Raw genomic sequence first — 23,249 nt, 5'->3', positions numbered from 1 at the left:
AAAATTGCTGACTCGTATATTTTGATTAATATTAATTATTTTTTGTACGATCGATTTTAAAAAAATTGAATCTCTTAGGAAAAACACTTTGCTTCTTTAGCTGTGCTTCTAAATTCATAAATACTTTAGAAAAAATATTTTATATGTTAAAATTTTGAGCAACTCCAAAGTATACATACGTGAAGAACTAATTTCCAATAATTTATTCGTAGATAGCGTAAAAATCGTTGTTTTGTATTTTTTTTTGTAATGGAAACAACACAGTAAAGATAAATAAGCTTAAAGTTACATCTTATGAAAAATCTCAAACAAAATACTATAACCCTGATGATATCGAAACTCAAATTATGCTTTAGAGAATCTGTTATTTATTTCTTTAATTTATTAAACTTCTGTGACACTAACTTAAGGAAAGATACAAATGATAGGTTTGTTAAAGGTGCTCTCTTTTTAACGTTACTTCCAATCAACACAGACCCTTTTCACTTGAATAAAACTTTTATTCAACAATATTTACGTGTGATTAAGCACTTTATATTAAAAATATATTTCCAAAATTATTTTAGCCCTAAAACATTATAATATTGTAAATTATATTTAATGTTTTTTTTTTTTTTAATATAAATATTTAGTAAAGGGCGTAAACTTCATAAAAGTAATACCAGAACTTAGAAACCTCACGTACTTGGTAGAAATGAGTAATAAGTTAATGTTGTAACCTATATTTTAATGTTCTAATTTCTTACCTAAAGGTATATTTTGAAGATAATAAAAAGACAAAGAAAATGTAAAACAGAAGATAAAAAAGATTATTTTAGATAAATTGAATGTACATGATAAAAACGCTTAAAGACGAAAAAAGAATTTAAAACAAAACTAGAATATTGTACACCAAATTAATTAATTTTAAACTTTGACCTGAATTAAAACTGAAACTGGATTAGGCAGTAAATCCACGCAGAGGCATTCAAAATGAATATTACAGGTGTCCTATTAATTAAGAATGAATATTTTGTTTTATTTTATCTGTAATAGATGGCGCTCAATATATTAGTTTCTTGATGACGAGAAACCCACTTCAAGTAAAAATGTATCTCAGAACGGCTGGTATGGGTATTAACACCTTCACGAATAAAGTAGAGAACAACAATGGAGATACTCCGTACACTAGTCTTAACCCTCATTCGCCAGTCTCACAGAAGAAATAAAAGTGGGTCATACTTCCTCATTAACCTCCAAAACCTAGGATACATTTTATAATCCCACATTACAGTTTGTACCATCGGATCTTTGCAATAAGTGCAATTTTTTTTTAAATTTATAACAAACTAATATAATTAGTCAAATGTTTGGATTTGCTGTTTTTAACGCAGTCTTTCCTTGTAATTTTACTATTTAACTTCTTTAAAATGTATTTATTTTCACTAATATATATATATATATATATACATCATAATATATGTTATTATTACTACTGCACTAGGTTACTACGTAAGATAAAAACTCAGGTTATCTTGAAGAATGGAGTGTACTCAACTTACTTCCTAGAATTTACTTACGCAATTAGAAAACAGTAACTTACAACAATGAAGTCTTTGTTTATAGTTGACTCTACACGTATGTGTACTTGTTTCAATTAGTATTTTGTTTACAATTATTGTCTTAAAGTAATATTCTTACGCCCAACAGATTTAATTAGTGATAAACAATGAAGTTATGAATTTTGAATATCATATCACTATTAAAACATAACAAGCTCGACTCTCTTGTCCAGTCCTCAATGAATAAGACATTCCTGTTTAGTGAAAAATTTATAATTATGTTACAATTGACAAGTATAGTAAAAAATGTACTTTAAATCTTACACACATACGTATTACGTGTATATTTTGATTGTGTGGTACTAGAGTAATATTATTTGTAAGCTAAGCCCAAAAAACTAGGTAAAGAGAAACATTGAAGCGAAAAAGGAAATGTTACGTCACTTCATGAGTCACTAGCTCTCCCATGACAACACATGTGCGCGTTAGTTTGTTATCAGACCATGATAGTTCCGGGCAAATTACAGTCATGGATAGTGTCTTATCAGGAAATCGGTTATTGGAATATTATATGCATTAACATAATCTCGAATAGTTTAAATCATAGAGTTATAGGAATATAATTAAAAAAGAACCTGGTTCTTCGCCGAACTTTATCCGGAACGTGTTTATTTACCAACGGGTTTTTAGTTACCACGAGAAATTTAAGTGGCGGTAAATTGAACTTTGTGACGAAAGGAATTATTCTGCCTTCTCGGAGTTAACCTATAAGTTTAGCGTTACCAGTATTATACTGTACGTTAATCTAAGCAAATTAGAAAAAATATAATTAAATTAAGTTGTTAATCGTTTAATTTATACCTGACCATAACTTATAGTGTTGGATTACCATACCAGTGTAAATCAAAGATATACTGTATTTTTTGAAAATTGAAGAACAAGATGGTAAGGCTGCTAATTATTTATATTTATAATTATATAGGCCTATAGCCCTTATTGATATTAGAGGTAACTTATTTATGTAGTGTTTGTAGACTGTAAATTATATCATGTTTACATTAGAGACAAGTTGTACGTACCGAAATGCCACAAAAATGTAAACTGTGTGATATTAATTTAAAGATAGTAAATAGTCTATGAATTATTGTATATCAAACAATTTAAACATGTAAATAATTAAATATTGTTTATTTATTTGTTGCTCGGGTTCCCAATAACCATATGAACTGACCTGAAAACAGAACAAAAATATTAAATGTGAAGTTAGTACAGAAGTGTGATATATGATTAACAAGTTATGAAGATGAACATTAAAAAAACCAAGCTGTCAATATGAAACATTAGGATAGTCGATTTCAGAAATTATAAATTGGTCAGTTTAGAGAGGAACGTCAGGAGACACAGTTATGTAAATGTTTGAAGGTTATTAAGATATCTTATAAAGAAATATACTTTACATTTAAAATAATTTACCCAGTTGCTTAGAATTTTTTTATTTAATAATTTTTATAATAAGTTTGTAAATGTACAAATGAAATGTTTTTTTTTCAAGTAAGTGCTAGGTTTTGTGGTTGATAAATGACTTCAGAGAACTATAAATACACTCCTCTCCCTAAATATTTTAATGTTTTTAACTGTATCTTAAAATAACTGTGCATTAGTAACTTTTCATAACCTTCATTTTGTGTATATGTTGTGCCTACCCCAAGAGATAAAATGCTTGACAGGTAGCCTTTCTAACACTTCTAATCATAAAACTCAGTGTTGCTTGTTCTTCATTGCGAACATGCCCAAGTGCATAGGCCAGCATGTCTTAGTCCTCAAATCATAAATATTTAGTTTTTCAATAAGTCTTAATTTTAGCTTTTCTTCTAACAACACATCTAACAATCTGTTTTAATCATACCCTAAAACAGATATGTTTTTAATGGTACTAAACATTAGTTTTATTTTCCTGGAAGTTTTATAAAAAACTAGTTAACTTGGCAGACTACAGATAATCTTGTTATAATGATTGTACTGCTCTGTGAAAGGAGTAACTGTGGAAGATATGCCCTCTGAATATTATCATAAACTCTTTGGTTTTTGTTTTCTACATAACAATAATATATAATCAATGCTTTACTTTAAAATGTATTTGTTATCAGACTATATATCAATGGATCTGTAGAAACCATGGGATTTAATTTTTATGGTAGTTCAAATATTATATATTTTACAAATTGTGTGTATTACATCCTCAAAATAATCATTAACAGAATATACATTGTACAATGTAAAAATGATACTAGTATTTAATGGAACTCAAACAGAATGTACATTGTACAATGTAAAAATGGTACTAGTGTTTAATGGAACTCAAGCAGAATGTACATTGTACAATGTAAAAATGGTACTGGTATTTAATGGAACTCAAACAGAATTACATTGTACAATGTAAAAACAGTACTAATGTTTAATGGAACTCAAACAGAATGTACATTGTACAATGTAAAAACAGTACTAATGTTTAATGGAACTCAAACAGAATTACATTGTACAATGTAAAAACAGTACTAATGTTTAATGGAACTCAAACAGAATTACATTGTACAATGTAAAAACAGTACTAATGTTTAATGGAACTCAAACAGAATTACATTGTACAATGTAAAAAACAGTACTAATGTTTAATGGAACTCAAACAGAATTACATTGTACAATGTAAAAACAGTACTAATGTTTAATGGAACTCAAACAGAATTACATTGTACAATGTAAAAACAGTACTAGTGTTTAATGGAACTCAAACAGAATGTACATTGTACAATGTAAAAACAGTACTAATGTTTAATGGAACTCAAACAGAATGTACATTGTACAATGTAAAAACAGTACTAGTGTTTAATGGAACTCAAACAGAATGTACATTGTACAATGTAAAAACAGTACTAATGTTTAATGGAACTCAAACAGAATGTACATTGTACAATGTAAAAAACAGTACTAATGTTTAATGGAACTCAAACAGAATTACATTGTACAATGTAAAAACAGTACTAGTGTTTAATGGAACTCAAACAGAATTACATTGTACAATGTAAAAAACAGTACTAGTGTTTAATGGAACTCAAACAGAATTACATTGTACAATGTAAAAACAGTACTAATGTTTAATGGAACTCAAACAGAATTACATTGTACAATGTAAAAAACAGTACTAGTGTTTAATGGAACTCAAACAGAATTACATTGTACAATGTAAAAACAGTACTAGTGTTTAATGGAACTCAAACAGAATGTACATTGTACAATGTAAAAACAGTACTAATGTTTAATGGAACTCAAACAGAATGTACATTGTACAATGTAAAAACAGTACTAATGTTTAATGGAACTCAAACAGAATGTACATTGTACAATGTAAAAACAGTACTAATGTTTAATGGAACTCAAACAGAATTACATTGTACAATGTAAAAAACAGTACTAGTGTTTAATGGAACTCAAACAGAATTACATTGTACAATGTAAAAACAGTACTAGTGTTTAATGGAACTCAAACAGAATTACATTGTACAATGTAAAAACAGTACTAGTGTTTAATGGAACTCAAACAGAATTACATTGTACAATGTAAAAACAGTACTAGTGTTTAATGGAACTCAAACAGAATTACATTGTACAATGTAAAACTGGTACTAGTGTTTAATGGAACTCAAACAGAATTACATTGTACAATGTAAAAACAGTACTAATGTTTAATGGAACTCAAACAGAATTACATTGTACAATGTAAAACTGGTACTAGTGTTTAATGGAACTCAAACAGAATTACATTGTACAATGTAAAAAACAGTACTAGTGTTTAATGGAACTCAAACAGAATTACATTGTACAATGTAAAAACAGTACTAGTGTTTAATGGAACCCAAACAGAATTACATTGTACAATGTAAAAATGGTACTAGTGTTTCATCCTTGGGTCCACCTGATGTTTTCTCACCATTTCACTTTACATAAACAGAATGTAGATGGAGTGAGTAGTTTAAAGATGTTGCTACATTTAATTATTTTTCATAATGTTGTTAATTTAAATGTATAAATAAGACTATTCATAAGATGTATGTACATTTATATTTTTGTGAGAAGGAATTTGTTAAGAAATCTCAGTATGGAGTTCATAAATTTTCTTTGTCCAATTTAACATAATGTGATAACATGTATAAATGTCTTGTAATGAATCTATGTGTGGGTAAACTGAGGTTCAAGTAAGTATATTAAGTACAAAATATAAACTCTAGATTCTTTCCTTTAAATTAGAGCATATGGAACATATATTTACCAGTTTTTATGATGCATATTTGTAGTTTTGAACAATTAACTCATTCTGAGCCATTGGGTTTGAACAAAACAAGATTCAACCAAGACCAATCTGTTTGTTGTGTAAAACTAAAACTACAGTCACTCTTGGATTACATTGTATGGTTGACTAATTATGTCTTGGGTGAGTGTAGATCAACTGGTGTAAATTAAACATTTTAACTATAACAGGTAAGTATTTTTAACTGTGCATGGAACCATATTCATGGTTTCCAAGTGTAAATCTAGGACTTTGTGGAAATTATTTTCAATGGGGAAGGAAGACGTTACTTTATTATTGCACAATGTTTATATCTTTTGTTCAGGTAAGTATTTTTCCATTCGAGTATAGATGCGTTAAAGATCTTTTATAAGAGAGTTATAACCTGGAGTAATTCTTTCTCCTAAGAATGATTCAGGTGCTGTTTAAAACAACTGACATTATGTGTATCATTGTTTGGGCATTTCTGAGGAACATTTTTTAAGCCTGTTAACAAAATGTAAAGTGTGGGATACATTTTCAATGAAACCATGCAATACCCACGTCAGTTTTTATCATATCTTAATAAATATAGAATAGTCGTTTTCTTGGGTTTAACTAACACATCTTTGATTAATGTGCTGTGATTGCTCCAGTTAACAGACTATTTGGCACAATATGCTGATTTGTTTTGCTGAGAAACCTTGATGTCCTGTCCATATAGTTTACCAATTAGCCAATCACTGTGTCTTCATTCTTAGATTGGCAAATAGCTTCAGTATTATCGTACTGAATTTCTGGCTGTTTATTTTGAATATACTCGTTCTTAGATTGGTAAGAAGCCAGTTTCAACATTTTTTAAAAGTACTAATAGTAAACCTTTCATGTATTTATTTGTTGTAAAGTCTGCATCCTTCCGTATGTTTTGTATTTGATGTTTTTCACCGGTGACATCATGTGGCACTAAACTAAGGGAAAGTCTACTTCCGTTCTGAGTGCGAAGGTTAGATTATCAGCCAAGTGTTGAGCTTGCGAGAGATGAAGCCTTAGATTCGTTACCATAAATTTTTAATTGTATATTAATAATTACATGCTCTAAGAAGGTCTGATACAAACTACAAAAGAGTCAGTATTAGTAATCAATAGGGGAAAATCTAAACTATTTGTTCCGTCTGTGATACTAAATTTAAATAATGAAAACAATTATTTATAATACTTTCTAACCGTCATAGATCACAAGCTCATTAGAAATTAAAGCTAAAGGAAATTGTCATGCTATTTTATGATACAAAACGTGTTGTAAGTAAATTTGTTTTGGTTGTTGTTGTTTTTTTAATTTCGTGCAAAGCTACTCAAGGGCTATCTGTGCTAGCCGCCCCTAATTTAGCAGTGTAAGACTAGAGGGAAAGCAGCTAGTCATCAGCACCCACCGCCAATTTTTGAGCTACTCTTTTACCAACGAATAGTGGGATTGACCGTCACTTTATAACGTCCCCACGGCTGAAAAGGCGAGCATATTTGGTGCGACGGGGATGCGAACCCGCGACCCTCAGATTACGAGTCGCACGCCTTAACCCACCTGGCCATGCCGGGCCCCTTGTAAGTAAGTAAATTTGATGACAGTGCAGAAACGGAGCTGATTGGACCAATGGCTATAGTTTCGTTAAGTCAGTAACGAAGTTTGTCTCTTTTGACCTACATATTTATAATTATAGGAACCTACGAGTGAATCTAAAAGAGTAAGCGATAACGTGTCAACCACACTGATTCTACTTTATCCACTGCCAACGTAATCTCTCGCTTAGGGCTAGAGTATCAAGCCGGTTGGCACAAGGCTGACAAAGTATTCGAGGTCTTTGCAGGCCATCAGTTACCTACATCAACCCTTTTGAGTTAAACTAGGTTAAGTTTAACCTAATATTTAAGCTGTAATATTTTTTTAAAGTTATATTTAAATCGTTACGCAACAGAATTGGGTTTATGATTCTTATTAACATCAATTTATTTATTTTAGCACCGAATCATTAATATTATTCGTTTCACATGAATTAACCAGCAAATTAGGCAACATTTGTGTTGTTTTTATCAAGTGACCACAGAAGATTATATTCATGGGTTTATCAAACCGTTTAGTCCAAACATTAACAATGGAAGTGTTGGCGTCACTTATTGGTCAAAGTCAATAATTAATTTGTGTAATATATTGTGTTGAATTTAAAAAACAAAAAACGCGTTTAAACTCATTTTAAAATTAAACGTAATAGGCGATTCAGATATTTCCACAATAAAAACTGGGTCATCGAAGGCTATTTCTCACTATATGATGTATTTGTGTCATCCTAGTGTAAATGTCATAGTCCACAAATTTTATAGTGTGGGTAGTCTGTCGATAGGGGCGAACAAACGTTTGGAGATTGTTCAGCGTGCTTGTGATAGGCCAATTATAATTATCTATCGGCTGATGAAATGTAACAGTCCAGTTCTTCAGACACGAGCCGTATACACGTACTTATGTTAATTTGTTTTTCTGTTACTTGGTTATTTGTATTTAAACATTGATTTGCATTTTATCATGTGCCAGAGTTCAGTTATTAAAATTATATGGTCAACCTAAATACATGCTCTGTATATTTTCAGGACAGTGTGTATTACATATTTACAAAATTTATGAATTTTTCTATGTTCTAATTTTGGAACGTGATAAATTCGGTTGAGGTCATGGGCAAACTTTAGCCTCAACAGTTACTTTTATAGCTTGACCGGTTAAAGGATGTATCTGCTGTTTAATGGGATAGTTACATTGTGGTCTTGTTGACCTTGTGAGGGGTTTCTGGTACGGATGACCCTTTTCCTGAAGAGCTTGTTGGATTTCGAGCAAAGTTCCAGGACAGCTGCCTTGTTAGTTAGCTAGTTGTTTGTTTGTTTTCTGAATTTCGCGAAAAGCAACACGAGGGCTATTTGCACTGCTGGCCGTCCATAATTTTGAAAAGATACAGTACAGGAAAAGCAATTACTGAAGTAGTCAATACCACCCACCGCCAACCTTGGGCTAATGGTATGTGATCTTTGGTTTTATAAAGTATTCTCTACTCCAAAGTTAGAAGTACCAGTGGCGGCACCAGGATATTTTCGTTGTTGGGGCTGAGGTAAACTGTGAAGGGGCTTCCCAAAATGTCATCAATATGAAGTATAGATGGTAAATTATAATAATGTAAATACCAAGGTACATTTCAGAAAGGTGTGCTATTTTGAACTGCGTTTTCAAAGCAGTTTTCATTGGAAACTCGTACTCTGATTAATAATTCATTATTACTCAGAAAATATGCGTATATGTAAAAGAGGAAGCTAACCTAAATTCCACTCAAGATAATACATAATAATAAAGAAAATCAAGATTAGCTTAGATTGAACATTTAATATACCATTAAGAGTAAAGCTACAAATCAAAAGAAATACAGTATAAAGACACAGTTTATATAGCAGAAACGTTGAGTTTTCCAGATCTATGTCTCTTTGATATTAATTGTTAAGCAACAACGACGATTGTGTTTGCCATATTTTATGAATATATTTAGATAACAATATTTGGGGCGCTGAGGGGACTTGACTCATTTGGGAGCTCAAACCCCAAGCGCACCCTTGGCGCTGCCACTGAGAAGTACAATTTTAATTTATTTTTTTCCACTAACGGGAATCGAACCATATAACCTTAACTTCACAGAGTCACGCTCAGAGAGAATGTGAGTACAGTTTTTGGCTATCTGAGATCGGATTCGCTCTCATTTTGGGGGAGGATGGTTCGTTTTCTGATTGGAGAACTACAAAGATTTACGTGTTTCTATGAGACCACATTTTCACTAACATACATTCACCTGGTTTTCTACTTTCCTTTCTTCTGTACAAAATAAGGTGCTTTTGATCTGTTGTTTTTTTAAGTACTTTGACTTCAACACTTCGGTTTATTCCTCTAATTTCACCTAGCAGCAAATCGCTGCACATATTTTTACTTCAGTGCGTCCATGGATCTCTTCTTTAAGATAGGAAGCGCTTCCATAGTTCATACTCGTCCAGGTAAACCTGGAATGTTTGTTTTCTTTCCGGCACAGGTAAGGTTTTGAAATTCCTTAAGTTCTCATGAAAAGTATCTTGTATGATGGTTTTTTTGTGTGCCAACTTTCAGCTCTCTGAGAGCGTTGGAAACGTTTTTTTTATGTCTCTAAGTTGTTTGTACTGTTTTTCTCATAAGTGGAACTCGTACGATAGATGAATGATTGGATGTATGAGCGACCTCTACCCTTCAGACACTATTGAGTGAACATTTTTCAGTTTATTAAAAAGGGAATCCGCTTACTGTAAATCAGTTCTTAAACTGAACTATATACATGGAAAACAAGACAAACTTCGTATGAACCCAAGTTTGTAAACCGGTATAATTCGTCGTCAGTACACCTATCTAATACTACAATAATAAACAGCAAATAGTAGTAATAATATGTATTTACTGACTAAACGTTGGTGCAAAAAGTTGATTTTAAACATAATGTACTTGTGATAACTGTAGTTCTGTCGACCATAACTCATCGGTTTCAATTCTTAATATGAGTCAGTTTGGAGGTACAGGATACTTTGCCATAGATTCGTAGAATAGAATGTTTATGTATACCGTCCTGTTTTAATCGTGCTGTACTAGCACTTTCTGTTTCCTTCATCTTTATTAAGGTTTTATACCCCCCAATGGCACAGCGGTATGTCGGCGGACTCAACCCGCTAGAAACCGGGTTTTGATACTCATGGTGAGCAGAGCACAGATTACCCATTGTGTAGCTATATGTTTATTTATTACCACAAGGAATTGATCCGGGCTACATTTAAACATAAACATTTTCTGTTTATTTCTGTATCAATAACACATAAGACGTCTTCACGCTGGTACAGCGGTAAGTCTACAGATTTGCAACGCTAAAATCAGGGGTTCGATTCCGCTTGGTGGACTAAGCAAACATCCTGATGTGGCTTTGCTATAAGAAAACACACACACACATAAGAAAATTAGGTTTTATTCAGCATGGTGTTTGTTCATTCGTCTCTTTCTTTCGCTCTCACATCTCCTTCTCCTTTTATTATGTTAAACCGATGTCTTTTGACTGTCTGATTTCGCGCCTGTTTTTGTATAATTAGCATTAAGACACTCCTTATCATGGGAGGTACCATAAACTCCAGAGGGCCAGTCTGTCCGGTAATCACCTAACTCCTTAGGAACTGACTAAAAGTTAGGTCAGTCATTTTCTCAGCCTCAGACAGTTCTTACACCGAACTTCATAACACGTCATTACATTATTCTAACCTGTTATCAGAAATCATATGTGGTAAACGGTTCTATACTTACCATTCATACACTGATCGTATCATATTAATGTATCTGTTATCAGAGTTGAATCACGTATTATCATTTAATGTAACTAATGCTTTATATATATATAGTATCTGAAATTAGGTTTATATAAACATGATAAACTAAATTTATCAATAAAATCTAAGACAGAAGATATATTGTTGGAGGGAAATTATATCATGTTCATCTACTTTGGATATCAAGACATCACATTTTTATATATCTGTTTGATACACCAAGACACCAGGTTGTCCTGTACCTCTAGTTAACAAATCAAGACATCACATTTTTATATATCTGTTTGATACACCAAGACACCAGGTTGTCCTGTACCTCTAGTTAACAGATCAAGACATCACATTTTTATGTATCTGTTTAATACACCAAGACACCAGGTTGTCCTGTACCTCTACTTAACAAATCAAGACATCACATTTTTATATATCTGTTTAATACACCAAGACACCAGGTTGTCCTGTACCTCTAGTTAACAAATCAAGACATCACATTTTTATATATCTGTTTAATACACCAAGACATCAGGTTGTCCTATACCTCTAGTTAACAAATCAAGACATCACATTTTTATATATCTGTTTAATACACCAAGACACCAGGTTGTCCTATACCTCTAGTTAACAAATCAAGACATCACATTTTTATATATCTGTTTAATACACCAAGACATCAGGTTGTCCTATACCTCTAGTTAACAAATCAAGACATCACATTTTTATATATCTGTTTAATACACCAAGACACCAGGTTGTCCTGTACCTCTAGTTAACAAATCAAGACATCACATTTTTATATATCTGTTTAATACACCAAGACACCAGGTTGTCCTATACCTCTAGTTAACAAATCAAGACATCACATTTTTATATATATGTTTGATACACCAAGACACCAGGTTGTCCTGTACCTCTAGTTAACAAATCAAGACATCACATTTTTATATATATGTTTGATACACCAAGACACCAGGTTGTCCTATACCTCTAGTTAACAAATCAAGACATCACATTTTTATATATATGTTTGATACACCAAGACACCAGGTTGTCCTGTACCTCTAGTTAACAAATCAAGACATCACATTTTTATATATATGTTTGATACACCAAGACACCAGGTTGTCCTATACCTCTAGTTAACAAATCAAGACATTAAATTTGTATATATCTGTTTAATACACCAAGACATCAGGTTGTCCTATACCTCTAGTTAACAAATCAAGACATCACATTTTTATATATCTGTTTAATACACCAAGACACCAGGTTGTCCTGTACCTCTAGTTAACAAATCAAGACATCACATTTTTATATATCTGTTTAATACACCAAGACACCAGATTGTCCTGTACATCTACTTAACAAATCAAGACATCACATTTTTATATATCTGTTTAATACACCAAGACATCAGGTTGTCCTATACCTCTAGTTAACAAATCAAGACATCACATTTTTATGTATCTGTTTAATACACCAAGACACCAGGTTGTCCTGTACCTCTACTTAACAAATCAAGACATCACATTTTTATATATCTGTTTAATACACCAAGACATCAGGTTGTCCTATACCTCTAGTTAACAAATCAAGACATCACATTTTTATATATCTGTTTAATACACCAAGACACCAGGTTGTCCTATACCTCTAGTTAACAAATCAAGACATCACATTTTTATATATATGTTTGATACACCAAGACACCAGGTTGTCCTATACCTCTAGTTAACAAATCAAGACATTACATTTTTATATATACGTTTGATACACCAAGACACCAGGTTGTCCTATACCTCTAGTTAACAAATCAAGACATCACATTTTTATATATCTGTTTAATACACCAAGACATCAGGTTGTCCTATACCTCTAGTTAACAAATCAAGACATCACATTTTTATATATCTGTTTAATACACCAAGACACCAGGTTGTCCTGTACCTCTAGTTAACAAATCAAGACATCACATTTTTATATATCTGTTTAATACACCAAGACACCAGGTTGTCCTATACCTCTAGTTAACAAATCAAGACATCACATTTTTATATATATGTTTGATACACCAAGACACCAGGTTGTCCTGTACCTCTAGTTAACAAATCAAGACATCACATTTTTATATATATGTTTAATACACCAAGACACCAGGTTGTCCTATACCTCTAGTTAACAAATCAAGACATCACATTTTTTATATATATGTTTGATACACCAAGACACCAGGTTGTCCTGTACCTCTAGTTAACAAATCAAGACATCACATTTTTATATATATGTTTGATACACCAAGACACCAGGTTGTCCTATACCTCTAGTTAACAAATCAAGACATTAAATTTGTATATATCTGTTTAATACACCAAGACATCAGGTTGTCCTATACCTCTAGTTAACAAATCAAGACATCACATTTTTATATATCTGTTTAATACACCAAGACACCAGGTTGTCCTGTACCTCTAGTTAACAAATCAAGACATCACATTTTTATATATCTGTTTAATACACCAAGACACCAGATTGTCCTGTACATCTACTTAACAAATCAAGACATCACATTTTTATATATCTGTTTAATACACCAAGACATCAGGTTGTCCTATACCTCTAGTTAACAGATCAAGACATCACATTTTTATGTATCTGTTTAATACACCAAGACACCAGGTTGTCCTGTACCTCTACTTAACAAATCAAGACATCACATTTTTATATATCTGTTTAATACACCAAGACATCAGGTTGTCCTATACCTCTAGTTAACAAATCAAGACATCACATTTTTATATATCTGTTTAATACACCAAGACACCAGGTTGTCCTATACCTCTAGTTAACAAATCAAGACATCACATTTTTATATATATGTTTGATGCACCAAGACACTAGGTTGTGCTGTACCTCTGCTTAACTGATTAAGACACCAGGTTGTTCTATACCTCCACGTAATACACCAAGCCACTAGGTTGTCTTGTATCTTTACTCAATAGATTAAAACATCATATACTACGTTATCATGTTAGAACCAAAACCGAAATTTTGAAATAAATAAATAAACTTGTAATTACTGTATGTAGTCTGAAGAATAATTAATATTATTACAATTATTTGCAAGTATCATAATTATGAAGTAACAGTACTGAATTCGTAATAGGTCAAATCTCAAAAGACTGTGTTATGTTTCTCAGGGTTAAATTCATGGTATCATCGGTAATATCTGGAGGTGCTTCTTGTAAGCGGAAGTGGTAGTTCAATGTTCTTTGGGGTATATGAACCTTAGGAGTTGTAAGTCTAAGAGTACCCGTTAAAGAATTAGGCGTGCAACTTTGAGGTGGCGGCCGTGAAATGTTATTGAAGTTGAATATAGGGGGGATTGTTCTCCATGCAAGGTTATCTGAATTTAAAGTCACTCTTCCGTAAAAAAAAAAAAAAATCTCTTGATTATACTTGAACGCTTATTAATATCACACGAGTCTCATACGTATTGTTACATGTACTACGTCATGTGATCTTATTATGAGGTATCTTGGTGACGAAATTTGCTGTAGTTTGTTTTAGGCAGTAATGGAATTAGGCCTAGCTTTCGGTAAAGCTCTATAATGGTGATCATATAAGGCTTCAATAACGTCTTCTGGTTCTAAACGTAAGTCACGTGCATACCCATTCACTTCAGCAAGTAAGTAGGTTTCCAACGCTGCCAGTCCAATGTCCAGCTGTGAGAGGTTGTTCTCACCGAGATGTTAGGTCCTAACTGGATTTAACCTTGAATCTCTGTCTTCGTAGGCTGCACGGCTTCTCCACCCGACCACTGCCCACACTTCTAACACTTTTCTTGTATGTGTACGTGCAACGTTTGTATAGTTTGAAGGAATAAAGGCGTTTCTTTGTACTAATATAGAACTTGTGGGTCGATAAGTTCCACAGCATTATACAACGCAGAACTTCTCAAAGTGAGACTGATAGAAAAAGAGTTCAACTACTTATTCAATCGTTAGTTGTGGACCTGATTTAGGTTTAGTCGCTAGAGACTTGTATCCAACTGGAAGACTTGTTAGTTTAAAGTAAGATACAGTTAAGTCAGAGGTAATTCTCAATAATGAAGAAGAAAAGAGGAAAAAAAGGTAGAAGTCTTTCAGAAAGCAGACAGAGGGAAGATAGACATCGGTTTCTGCGGGTAATCTAGTTCATTCATTTGTTTTTAAGTTGGAGAAACGAATACTTTAGGCTGTTCTTTACGTTTACTCAGTTTTGTAGTTTTTGACATGGTAAAAAATGTAATGTATTTTACTGTAGCGGTAGAAGTGACGTAACTTATAATTTAAGTAGTTTTGAAAGTGTCACAGCGTTTCGTTTATGTCACTAATGAAAGGATCATAATTTAGTGATAGTCCCGAAAGTGTCACAGCGTTTCGTTTATGTCACTAATGAAAGGGTCATAATTTAGTGATAGTCCTGAAAGTGTCACAGCGTTTCGTTTATGTCACTAATGAAAGGATCATAATTTAGTGATAGTCCTGAAAGTGTCACAGCGTTTCGTTTAAGTCACTAATGAAAGGGTAATAATTTAGTGATAGTCCCGAAAGTGTTACAGCGTTTAGTTTAAGTCACTAATGAAAGGATCATAATTTAGTGATAGTCCTGAAAGTGTCACAGCGTTTAGTTTAAGTCACTAATGAAAGGGTCATAATTTAGTGATAGTCCCGAAAGTGTCACAGCGTTTCGTTTATGTCACTAATGAAAGGATCATAATTTAGTGATAGTCCCGAAAGTGTCACAGCGTTTCGTTTAAGTCACTAATGAAAGGGTAATAATTTAGTGATAGTCCCGAAAGTGTCACAGCGTTTCGTTTATGTCACTAATGAAAGGATCATAATTTAGTGATAGTCCCGAAAGTGTCACAGCGTTTCGTTTATGTCACTAATGAAAGGGTCATAATTTAGTGATAGTCCTGAAAGTGTCACAGCGTTTCGTTTAAGTCACTAATGAAAGAATCATAATTTAGTGATAGTCCCGAAAGTGTCACAGCGTTTCGTTTAAGTCACTAATGAAAGGGTAATAATTTAGTGATAGTCCCGAAAGTGTCACAGCGTTTCGTTTATGTCACTAATGAAAGGATCATAATTTAGTGATAGTCCCGAAAGTGTCACAGCGTTTCGTTTAAGTCACTAATGAAAGGGTCGTATTTTAGTGATAGTCCTGAAGTTGTCACAACGATTAGTTTAACGTTACAATAAAAGTAACATAACGGTTATTTTTTGTATAGCGTTGAAAGGAACTGCAAAGAGCGTTGTATTTTTATTTATTATTTTTCTAATAGTGAAAATTAATTTTTCCATAATTGTAACGGTGTTTGTATATAATACTTTTATTTTTAATCTGGACTTCAGGTAACCTTTGTAGCACCGAACTTAAACTTGGTATGAAGTGTGTTACATGTTCAAAAGTCTCATTTTACGTTCGTACATGAGTAAAACCAGTTTCAAGTGTTAACAAGTCACCTGAAACAAGACTCGTACAATAATGTGAGAAAAATATTCAGAATGTGAATGTATTTACCGTTTTATTTTATTTTTTAACCTGAAAACCTCTTTTTAACAGTCGTAAATATTACTGTGATACACAAGTAATACAAAATAAGAGTATTGTAGAGATGGCAATATATAAAACAATACATAAACAATGTAGAGATAAAATCATACAAAAACATTCCTTTACAAATAGCTAGATCAAAACTTTTGATCCATAACTAAATATTAAATTTCATGAATTTAGGTTTAAATAAAAACTTTTAGACCAAATAATGTTACAACGTCTTACTAATTCCAACAGCTTGTAACATTGACATAGCGGCTATTTAGGACGGGATTTATGTGACATCCCTACATCACGTGTTTCTGCCAGTGACATCCCTACGTCACATTTTTTGCCAGTGACATCTTTACATCACTTTTTTTTTGCCAGTCACATCCCTACATTATGTTTTTTGCCAGTGACATCCCTACATCATGTTTTTTGCCAATGACATCCTTACATCACGTTTTTTGCCAATGACATCCCTACATCATGTTTTTCTGCCAGTGACATCTTTACATCATGTTTTCTTGCCAGTGACATCCCTACATCATGTTTTCTTGCCAGTGACATCCCTACATCACATTTTCTTGCCAGTGACATCCCTACATCACGTTTTTTGCCAGTGACATCCCTACATCACGTTTTTTGCCAGTGACATCCCTACATCACGTTTTTTGCCAGTGACATCCCTACATCACGTTTTTTGCCAGTGACATCCCTACATCATGTTTTCTTGCCAGTGACATCCCTACATTATGTTTTTTGCCAGTGACATCCCTACATCATGTTTTCTTGCCAGTGACATCCCTACATCATGTTTTCTTGCCAGTGACATCCCTACATCACATTTTTTCTTGCCAGTGACATCCCTACATCATGTTTTCTTGCCAGTGACATCCCTACATCACATTTTCTTGCCAGTGACATCCCTACATCATGTTTTCTTGCCAGTGACATCCCTACATCATGTTTTCTTGCCAGTGACATCCCTACATCACATTTTCTTGCCAGTGACATCCCTACATCATGTTTTCTTGCCAGTGACATCCCTACATTATGTTTTTTGCCAGTGACATCCCTACATCATGTTTTCTTGCCAGTGACATCCCTACATCATGTTTTCTTGCCAGTGACATCCCTACATCACATTTTCTTGCCAGTGACATCCCTACATCATGTTTTCTTGCCAGTGACATCCCTACATCACATTTTCTTGCCAGTGACATCCCTACATCACATTTTCTTGCCAGTGACATCCCTACATCATGTTTTCTTGCCAGTGACATCCCTACATCACATTTTCTTGCCAGTGACATCCCTACATCATGTTTTTTGCCAGTGACATCCCTACATCATGTTTTCTTGCCAGTGACATCCCTACATCATGTTTTCTTGCCAGTGACATCCCTACATCACATTTTCTTGCCAGTGACATCCCTACATCACATTTTCTTGCCAGTGACATCCCTACATCATGTTTTCTTGCCAGTGACATCCCTACATCACATTTTTTGCCAGTGACATCCCTACATCACGTTTTTTTTTGCCAGTGACATCCCTACATCACGTTTTTTGCCAGTGACATCCCTACATCACGTTTTTTGCCAGTGACATCCCTACATCACGTTTTTTGCCAGTGACATCCCTACATCATGTTTTCTTGCCAGTGACATCCCTACATCATGTTTTCTTGCCAGTGACATCCCTACATCACATTTTCTTGCCAGTGACATCCCTACATCACGTTTTTTGCCAGTGACATCCCTACATCACGTTTTTTGCCAGTGACATCCCTACATCATGTTTTCTTGCCAGTGACATCCCTACATCACATTTTCTTGCCAGTGACATCCCTACATCACGTTTTTTGCCAGTGACATCCCTACATCACGTTTTTTGCCAGTGACATCCCTACATCATGTTTTCTTGCCAGTGACATCCCTACATTATGTTTTCATGCCAGTGACATCCTTACATCATGCTCATTTTTAAAACGTTTTTATATCTAGTTTTTCCTTGTTTTAATGCGTTTCAGCTACTGTGCAAGCAACAGTTTTAGCCTGGTGTGACGTGTTGTCTTGATGGGCACCGTGTGTTGAAGTTAGAAAAACGCTCTGCTGCTTCTACACTGCTCAAGTTAAAATGTAACATTCTGTTGTGTGGATGTTGGTGAGCTAGGCCTTGTGATGTTAGGGTTAGAATAATCAGCTTTAACGGTTGCTCCACTCTGCTGCTCTATACTTTAGCGATGGGATAAACTGAAGGTCTTAACAGCTCTCTGAAAAACTCTGACACCTACGTCAGATATTTATAAAAGACTCTTACGTTGTTTTAAGACAGGTTTAAAACTGCTGTTATAACTATGTGACTGCCCTTTTTACCCCATACTGTGCATTATCGTGCTTAGTGAATAGCAAGTCCATAAATATTTGGTCCGGCATGGCCTGGTGGTTAGAGCGCGCTCGACTCGTAGTCTGAGGGTCGAGGGTTCGAATCCCCGTTCCACCAAACAAGCTCGCCTTTTCAACCGTGGGCGCGTTATAATGTGACGGTGAATCCCACTATTCGTTCATAAAGAGTAGCCTAAGAGTTGGCGGTTGATGGTGATGACGAGCTGTCTCCCTCTAGTCTTACACTGCTAAATTAGGGACTGCCAGTACAGATAAGCTGCCAGCACAGATAGCCCTCGTGTAGCTTTGCACGAAATAAAAAATATGTATATTTAATAAGCATATTCTTTCAGACTGAGCGTAGTTTAATGGCTAACGTGTGAGACTGTGAATCTGAAGGTCCGTGGTTCGAGTCCGTTATTAAAACATTCCATTCACCATTTTGGGTCCATTATATTAAAGTGACGTTTATATTTTGCTGTTCGAATAGAGGCGTCCAAGAATTGGCGGTGGGTTCTATGAAACAGTTTGTATGCGAGTTTAAAGTTAGGGTTAATGACACTGGCAGGTTTCATGTAGCTTTGCGCAAATATTCTATCGAAATAAACAACTTATTACGTTTCATACAAACTCGCAACGTTTCGTGTACACTTTGTGTTTGTTTCTTAGCAATATCTACTAGATTGGACTTTTCCCACAGTTTTGATTAAAATCAAATAAAAAAACGTTAACATAGTCTTATGCTAGCACAAAAATATTTTAAATCACAAAAGTCTTTCTCGAGCTAAATGATTGACTAAAAGGACAGAATCTTTGAACTTATTCTTGGATAAATGAACTTAAATAACAAAGATATCCGCCATTTTTCTTGTCAAATTTGCCATATTCCTGAGCTGTTTAAATCCGGTGAGAAAAATGTTTGGGGTCTGTGGGCACAGACAAAATGTAGTACTAGTAGGCTCGACCCAGAATTGCCTTGATACGTATGTTAACCCGAAATACATATCTATAAGTCTCCTTTTAACTGGCTGATTCACGGACAGCCAACCAATCACAGAAAGTCTCTTTTTCAGTCAGAGTTTTTCGAACACATCAGAATTGTACGAACTCCATAAAGTAAAATAGTGGTATGTTTAAAAGAACCAGTACAGGGTTAGGCTATAAATCCGATAAATATATATGGAACAAGGGAATATATATATATAAGTGAAAAAAAAAGGATTAGAAATACAAAAATAAATAAAATGGAATAAAGTTAAAAATTAAAAAAGGGGAAATCATGACAATACATGGACATTGCCCTGAAAAGGGCTGGAGTTCTGTGTGATGCTGTGGCCCAAAAGTGCTACAAAAACAACAGATTCTTACTAGTAGCCGACATGAAAGTTAGGAATTGAGGAAGAGGTCTTGTGCACGTGACCCTCCTGGGTATTTAAGAAATAAACATACCCAAATACCCACAAAGAAGAAACGAAGCTATAGATCTGTATCTATGTATAATTTCCTAAACAGTACGAACAAGACATAAAAATAACCCTAACTCACCAAAATTATACATGAATGAAACACTTCTTCAAGCCATAACTTATAACTTCAGTTAAATTTTTAGGCCTAACTTTCGATTCTAAATCAACATGAGTTAAACACATTAATAAACTATTAACAAAAGTTTGGAAACGAATAAACCATGAAACATGTTTACCTGGCTAAAACTATGGACGGGTCCAGATAATGACATCATGTAACACACATGTTCGACATGGATTAATAGTTACATAAATTACAAAAACATAAAAAAATATCAGTGATAAACTTGAATAATTCTCCAAATTACTTTATGAACATATGACATAAAAACTACTAACTGTGTGAACCGAAGCGTCTCTCGCTAGATAACATATATTTTAGAAATAAAGAGTTAATTACACTAACTCATGCTAGACTGAAACCTTATATTAGTGTTAAATTAAACTTAAAAAATGTTGTTGTTTTTGTAAACTGTTTTCCATTTAAGATTAAAACCAGTGAAGTGTGATACACACTGAACTGTTTAATATGATGGTTTGTTAGTTTCGAATTTTGCACAAAACTACACGAGGGCTATCTGCGCTAGCCGTCCCTAATTTAGCAGTGTAAGACTAGAGAGAAGGCATCCAGTCATCATCACCCAACGCCAACTTCTTTTACCAACGAATAGTGGGTTTGACTGTCACAAAATAACGCCTTTACAGCTGAAAAGACAAATATGTTTGGTATGACGGAGATCCGAATCCGCAACTCTCAGATTACGACAGTGTATACAATACATGAATGTATCAACAGATACATAGTTCATATTCTAACTTGAACTGTCAGTTGATGACGCCAACATGTGGTATTAAACTCTAACACCCTTGTAATTTTATCCCCTCAAGCTGTCAGGTTAACGCCGGAAAAACGTGATATTCCATTTCGAATGGTGATATCAGGTTAACACCGGAAAAACGTGATATTCCATTTCAAAGGGTGATGTTAGGTTAACACTGGAGAAACGTCGTGTTCCATATCAAATTGTGATGTCAGGTTAACACCGGAGTAACGTGATGTTCCATATCAAATGGTGATGTCAGGTTAACACTGGAGAAACGTGATGTTCCATATCAAATGATGATGTCAAGTTAACACTGGAGAAACGTGATATTCCATTTCAAATGGTGATGTCAGGTTAACACAAGAGAAACGTGATGTTCCATATCAAATGGTGATGTCAGGTTGACACTAGAGAAACGTGATGTTCCATATCAAATGATGATGTCAAGTTAACACTGGAGAAACGTGATATTCCATTTCAAATGGTGATGTCAGGTTAACACTAGAGAAACGTGATGTTCCATATCAAATGGTGATGTCAAGTTAACACTAGAGAAACGTGATTTTCCATATCAAATGGTGATGCCAAGTTAATACTGGAGAAACGTGATGTTCCATATCAAATGGTGATGTCAGGTTAACACTAGAGAAACGTGATTTTCCATATCAAATGGTGATGCCAAGTTAATACTGGAGAAACGTGATGTTCCATATCAAATGGTGATGTCAGGTTAACACTAGAGAAACGTGATGTTCCATATCAAATGGTGATGTCAGGTTAACACTAGAGAAACGTGATGTTCCATATCAAATGGTGATGTCAGGTTAACAATGGAGAAACGTGATGTTCCATATCAAATGATGATGTCAAGTTAACACTGGAGAAACGTGATATTCCATATGAAATGGTGATGTCAAGTTAATACTGGAGAAACGTGATGTTCCATATGAAATGGTGATGTCAGGTTAACACTGGAGAAACGTGATGTTCCATATCAAATGGTGATGCCAAGTTAATACTGGAGAAACGTGATGTTCCATATCAAATGGTGATGTCAGGTTAACACTGGAGAAACGTGATGTTCCATATCAAATGGTGATGTCAGGTTAACACTGCAGAAACGTGATGTTCCATATCAAATGGTGATGTCAGGTTAACACTGGAGAAACGTGATGTTCCATTTCGAATGGTGATGTCAGGTTCACACCGGAAAAACGTGATATTCCATTTCAAATGGTGATGTCAGGTTAACACTGGAGTAACGTGATGTTCCATATCAAATGGTGATGTCAGGTTAACACTGGAGAAACGTGATGTTCCACATCAAATGGTGATGTCAGGTTAACACTGGAGAAACGTGATGTTCCATATCAAATGGTGATGTCAAGTTAACACTGGAGAAACGTGATATTCCATTTCGAATGGTGATGTCAGGTTAACACCGGAAAAACGTGATATTCCATTTCAAATGGTGATGTCAGGTTAACATCGGAGTAACGTGATGTTCCATATCAAATGGTGATGTCAGGTTAACACTGGAGAAACGTGATGTTCCATATCAAATGGTGATGTCAGGTTAACACCGAAGTAACGTGATGTTCCATATCAAATGGTGATGTCAGGTTAACACTGGAGAAACGTGATGTTCCATATCAAAT

At 34.0% G+C, this 23,249-nt stretch overlaps 2 protein-coding genes across 2 annotated transcripts in view; one reads left to right on the top strand and one right to left on the bottom strand.

The window, feature by feature from the left end:
- The window catches only part of LOC143237813 (unconventional myosin-Ie-like), a 524,866-nt gene that overhangs the window by 183,224 nt on the left and 318,393 nt on the right, over positions 1-23,249 (bottom strand). The gene's annotated exons all lie outside the window — the stretch shown is intronic.
- Positions 15,245-23,249, top strand: part of LOC143237801 (unconventional myosin-Ie-like) — a 93,346-nt gene continuing 85,341 nt past the window's right edge. The window contains 1 exon segment of the mRNA XM_076477408.1: positions 15,245-15,451. Within this exon segment, the coding sequence (XP_076333523.1) occupies positions 15,374-15,451 (78 nt within the window). The 5' untranslated portion in view covers positions 15,245-15,373.

The sequence above is a fragment of the Tachypleus tridentatus genome, chromosome 2 (genome assembly GCF_004210375.1).
Source record: "Tachypleus tridentatus isolate NWPU-2018 chromosome 2, ASM421037v1, whole genome shotgun sequence".
NCBI classification, from domain to species: domain Eukaryota; kingdom Metazoa; phylum Arthropoda; class Merostomata; order Xiphosura; family Limulidae; genus Tachypleus; species Tachypleus tridentatus.
Note: the sequence above shows the minus strand (reverse complement) of the source record. Positions and strands in the feature narration are given on the sequence as shown.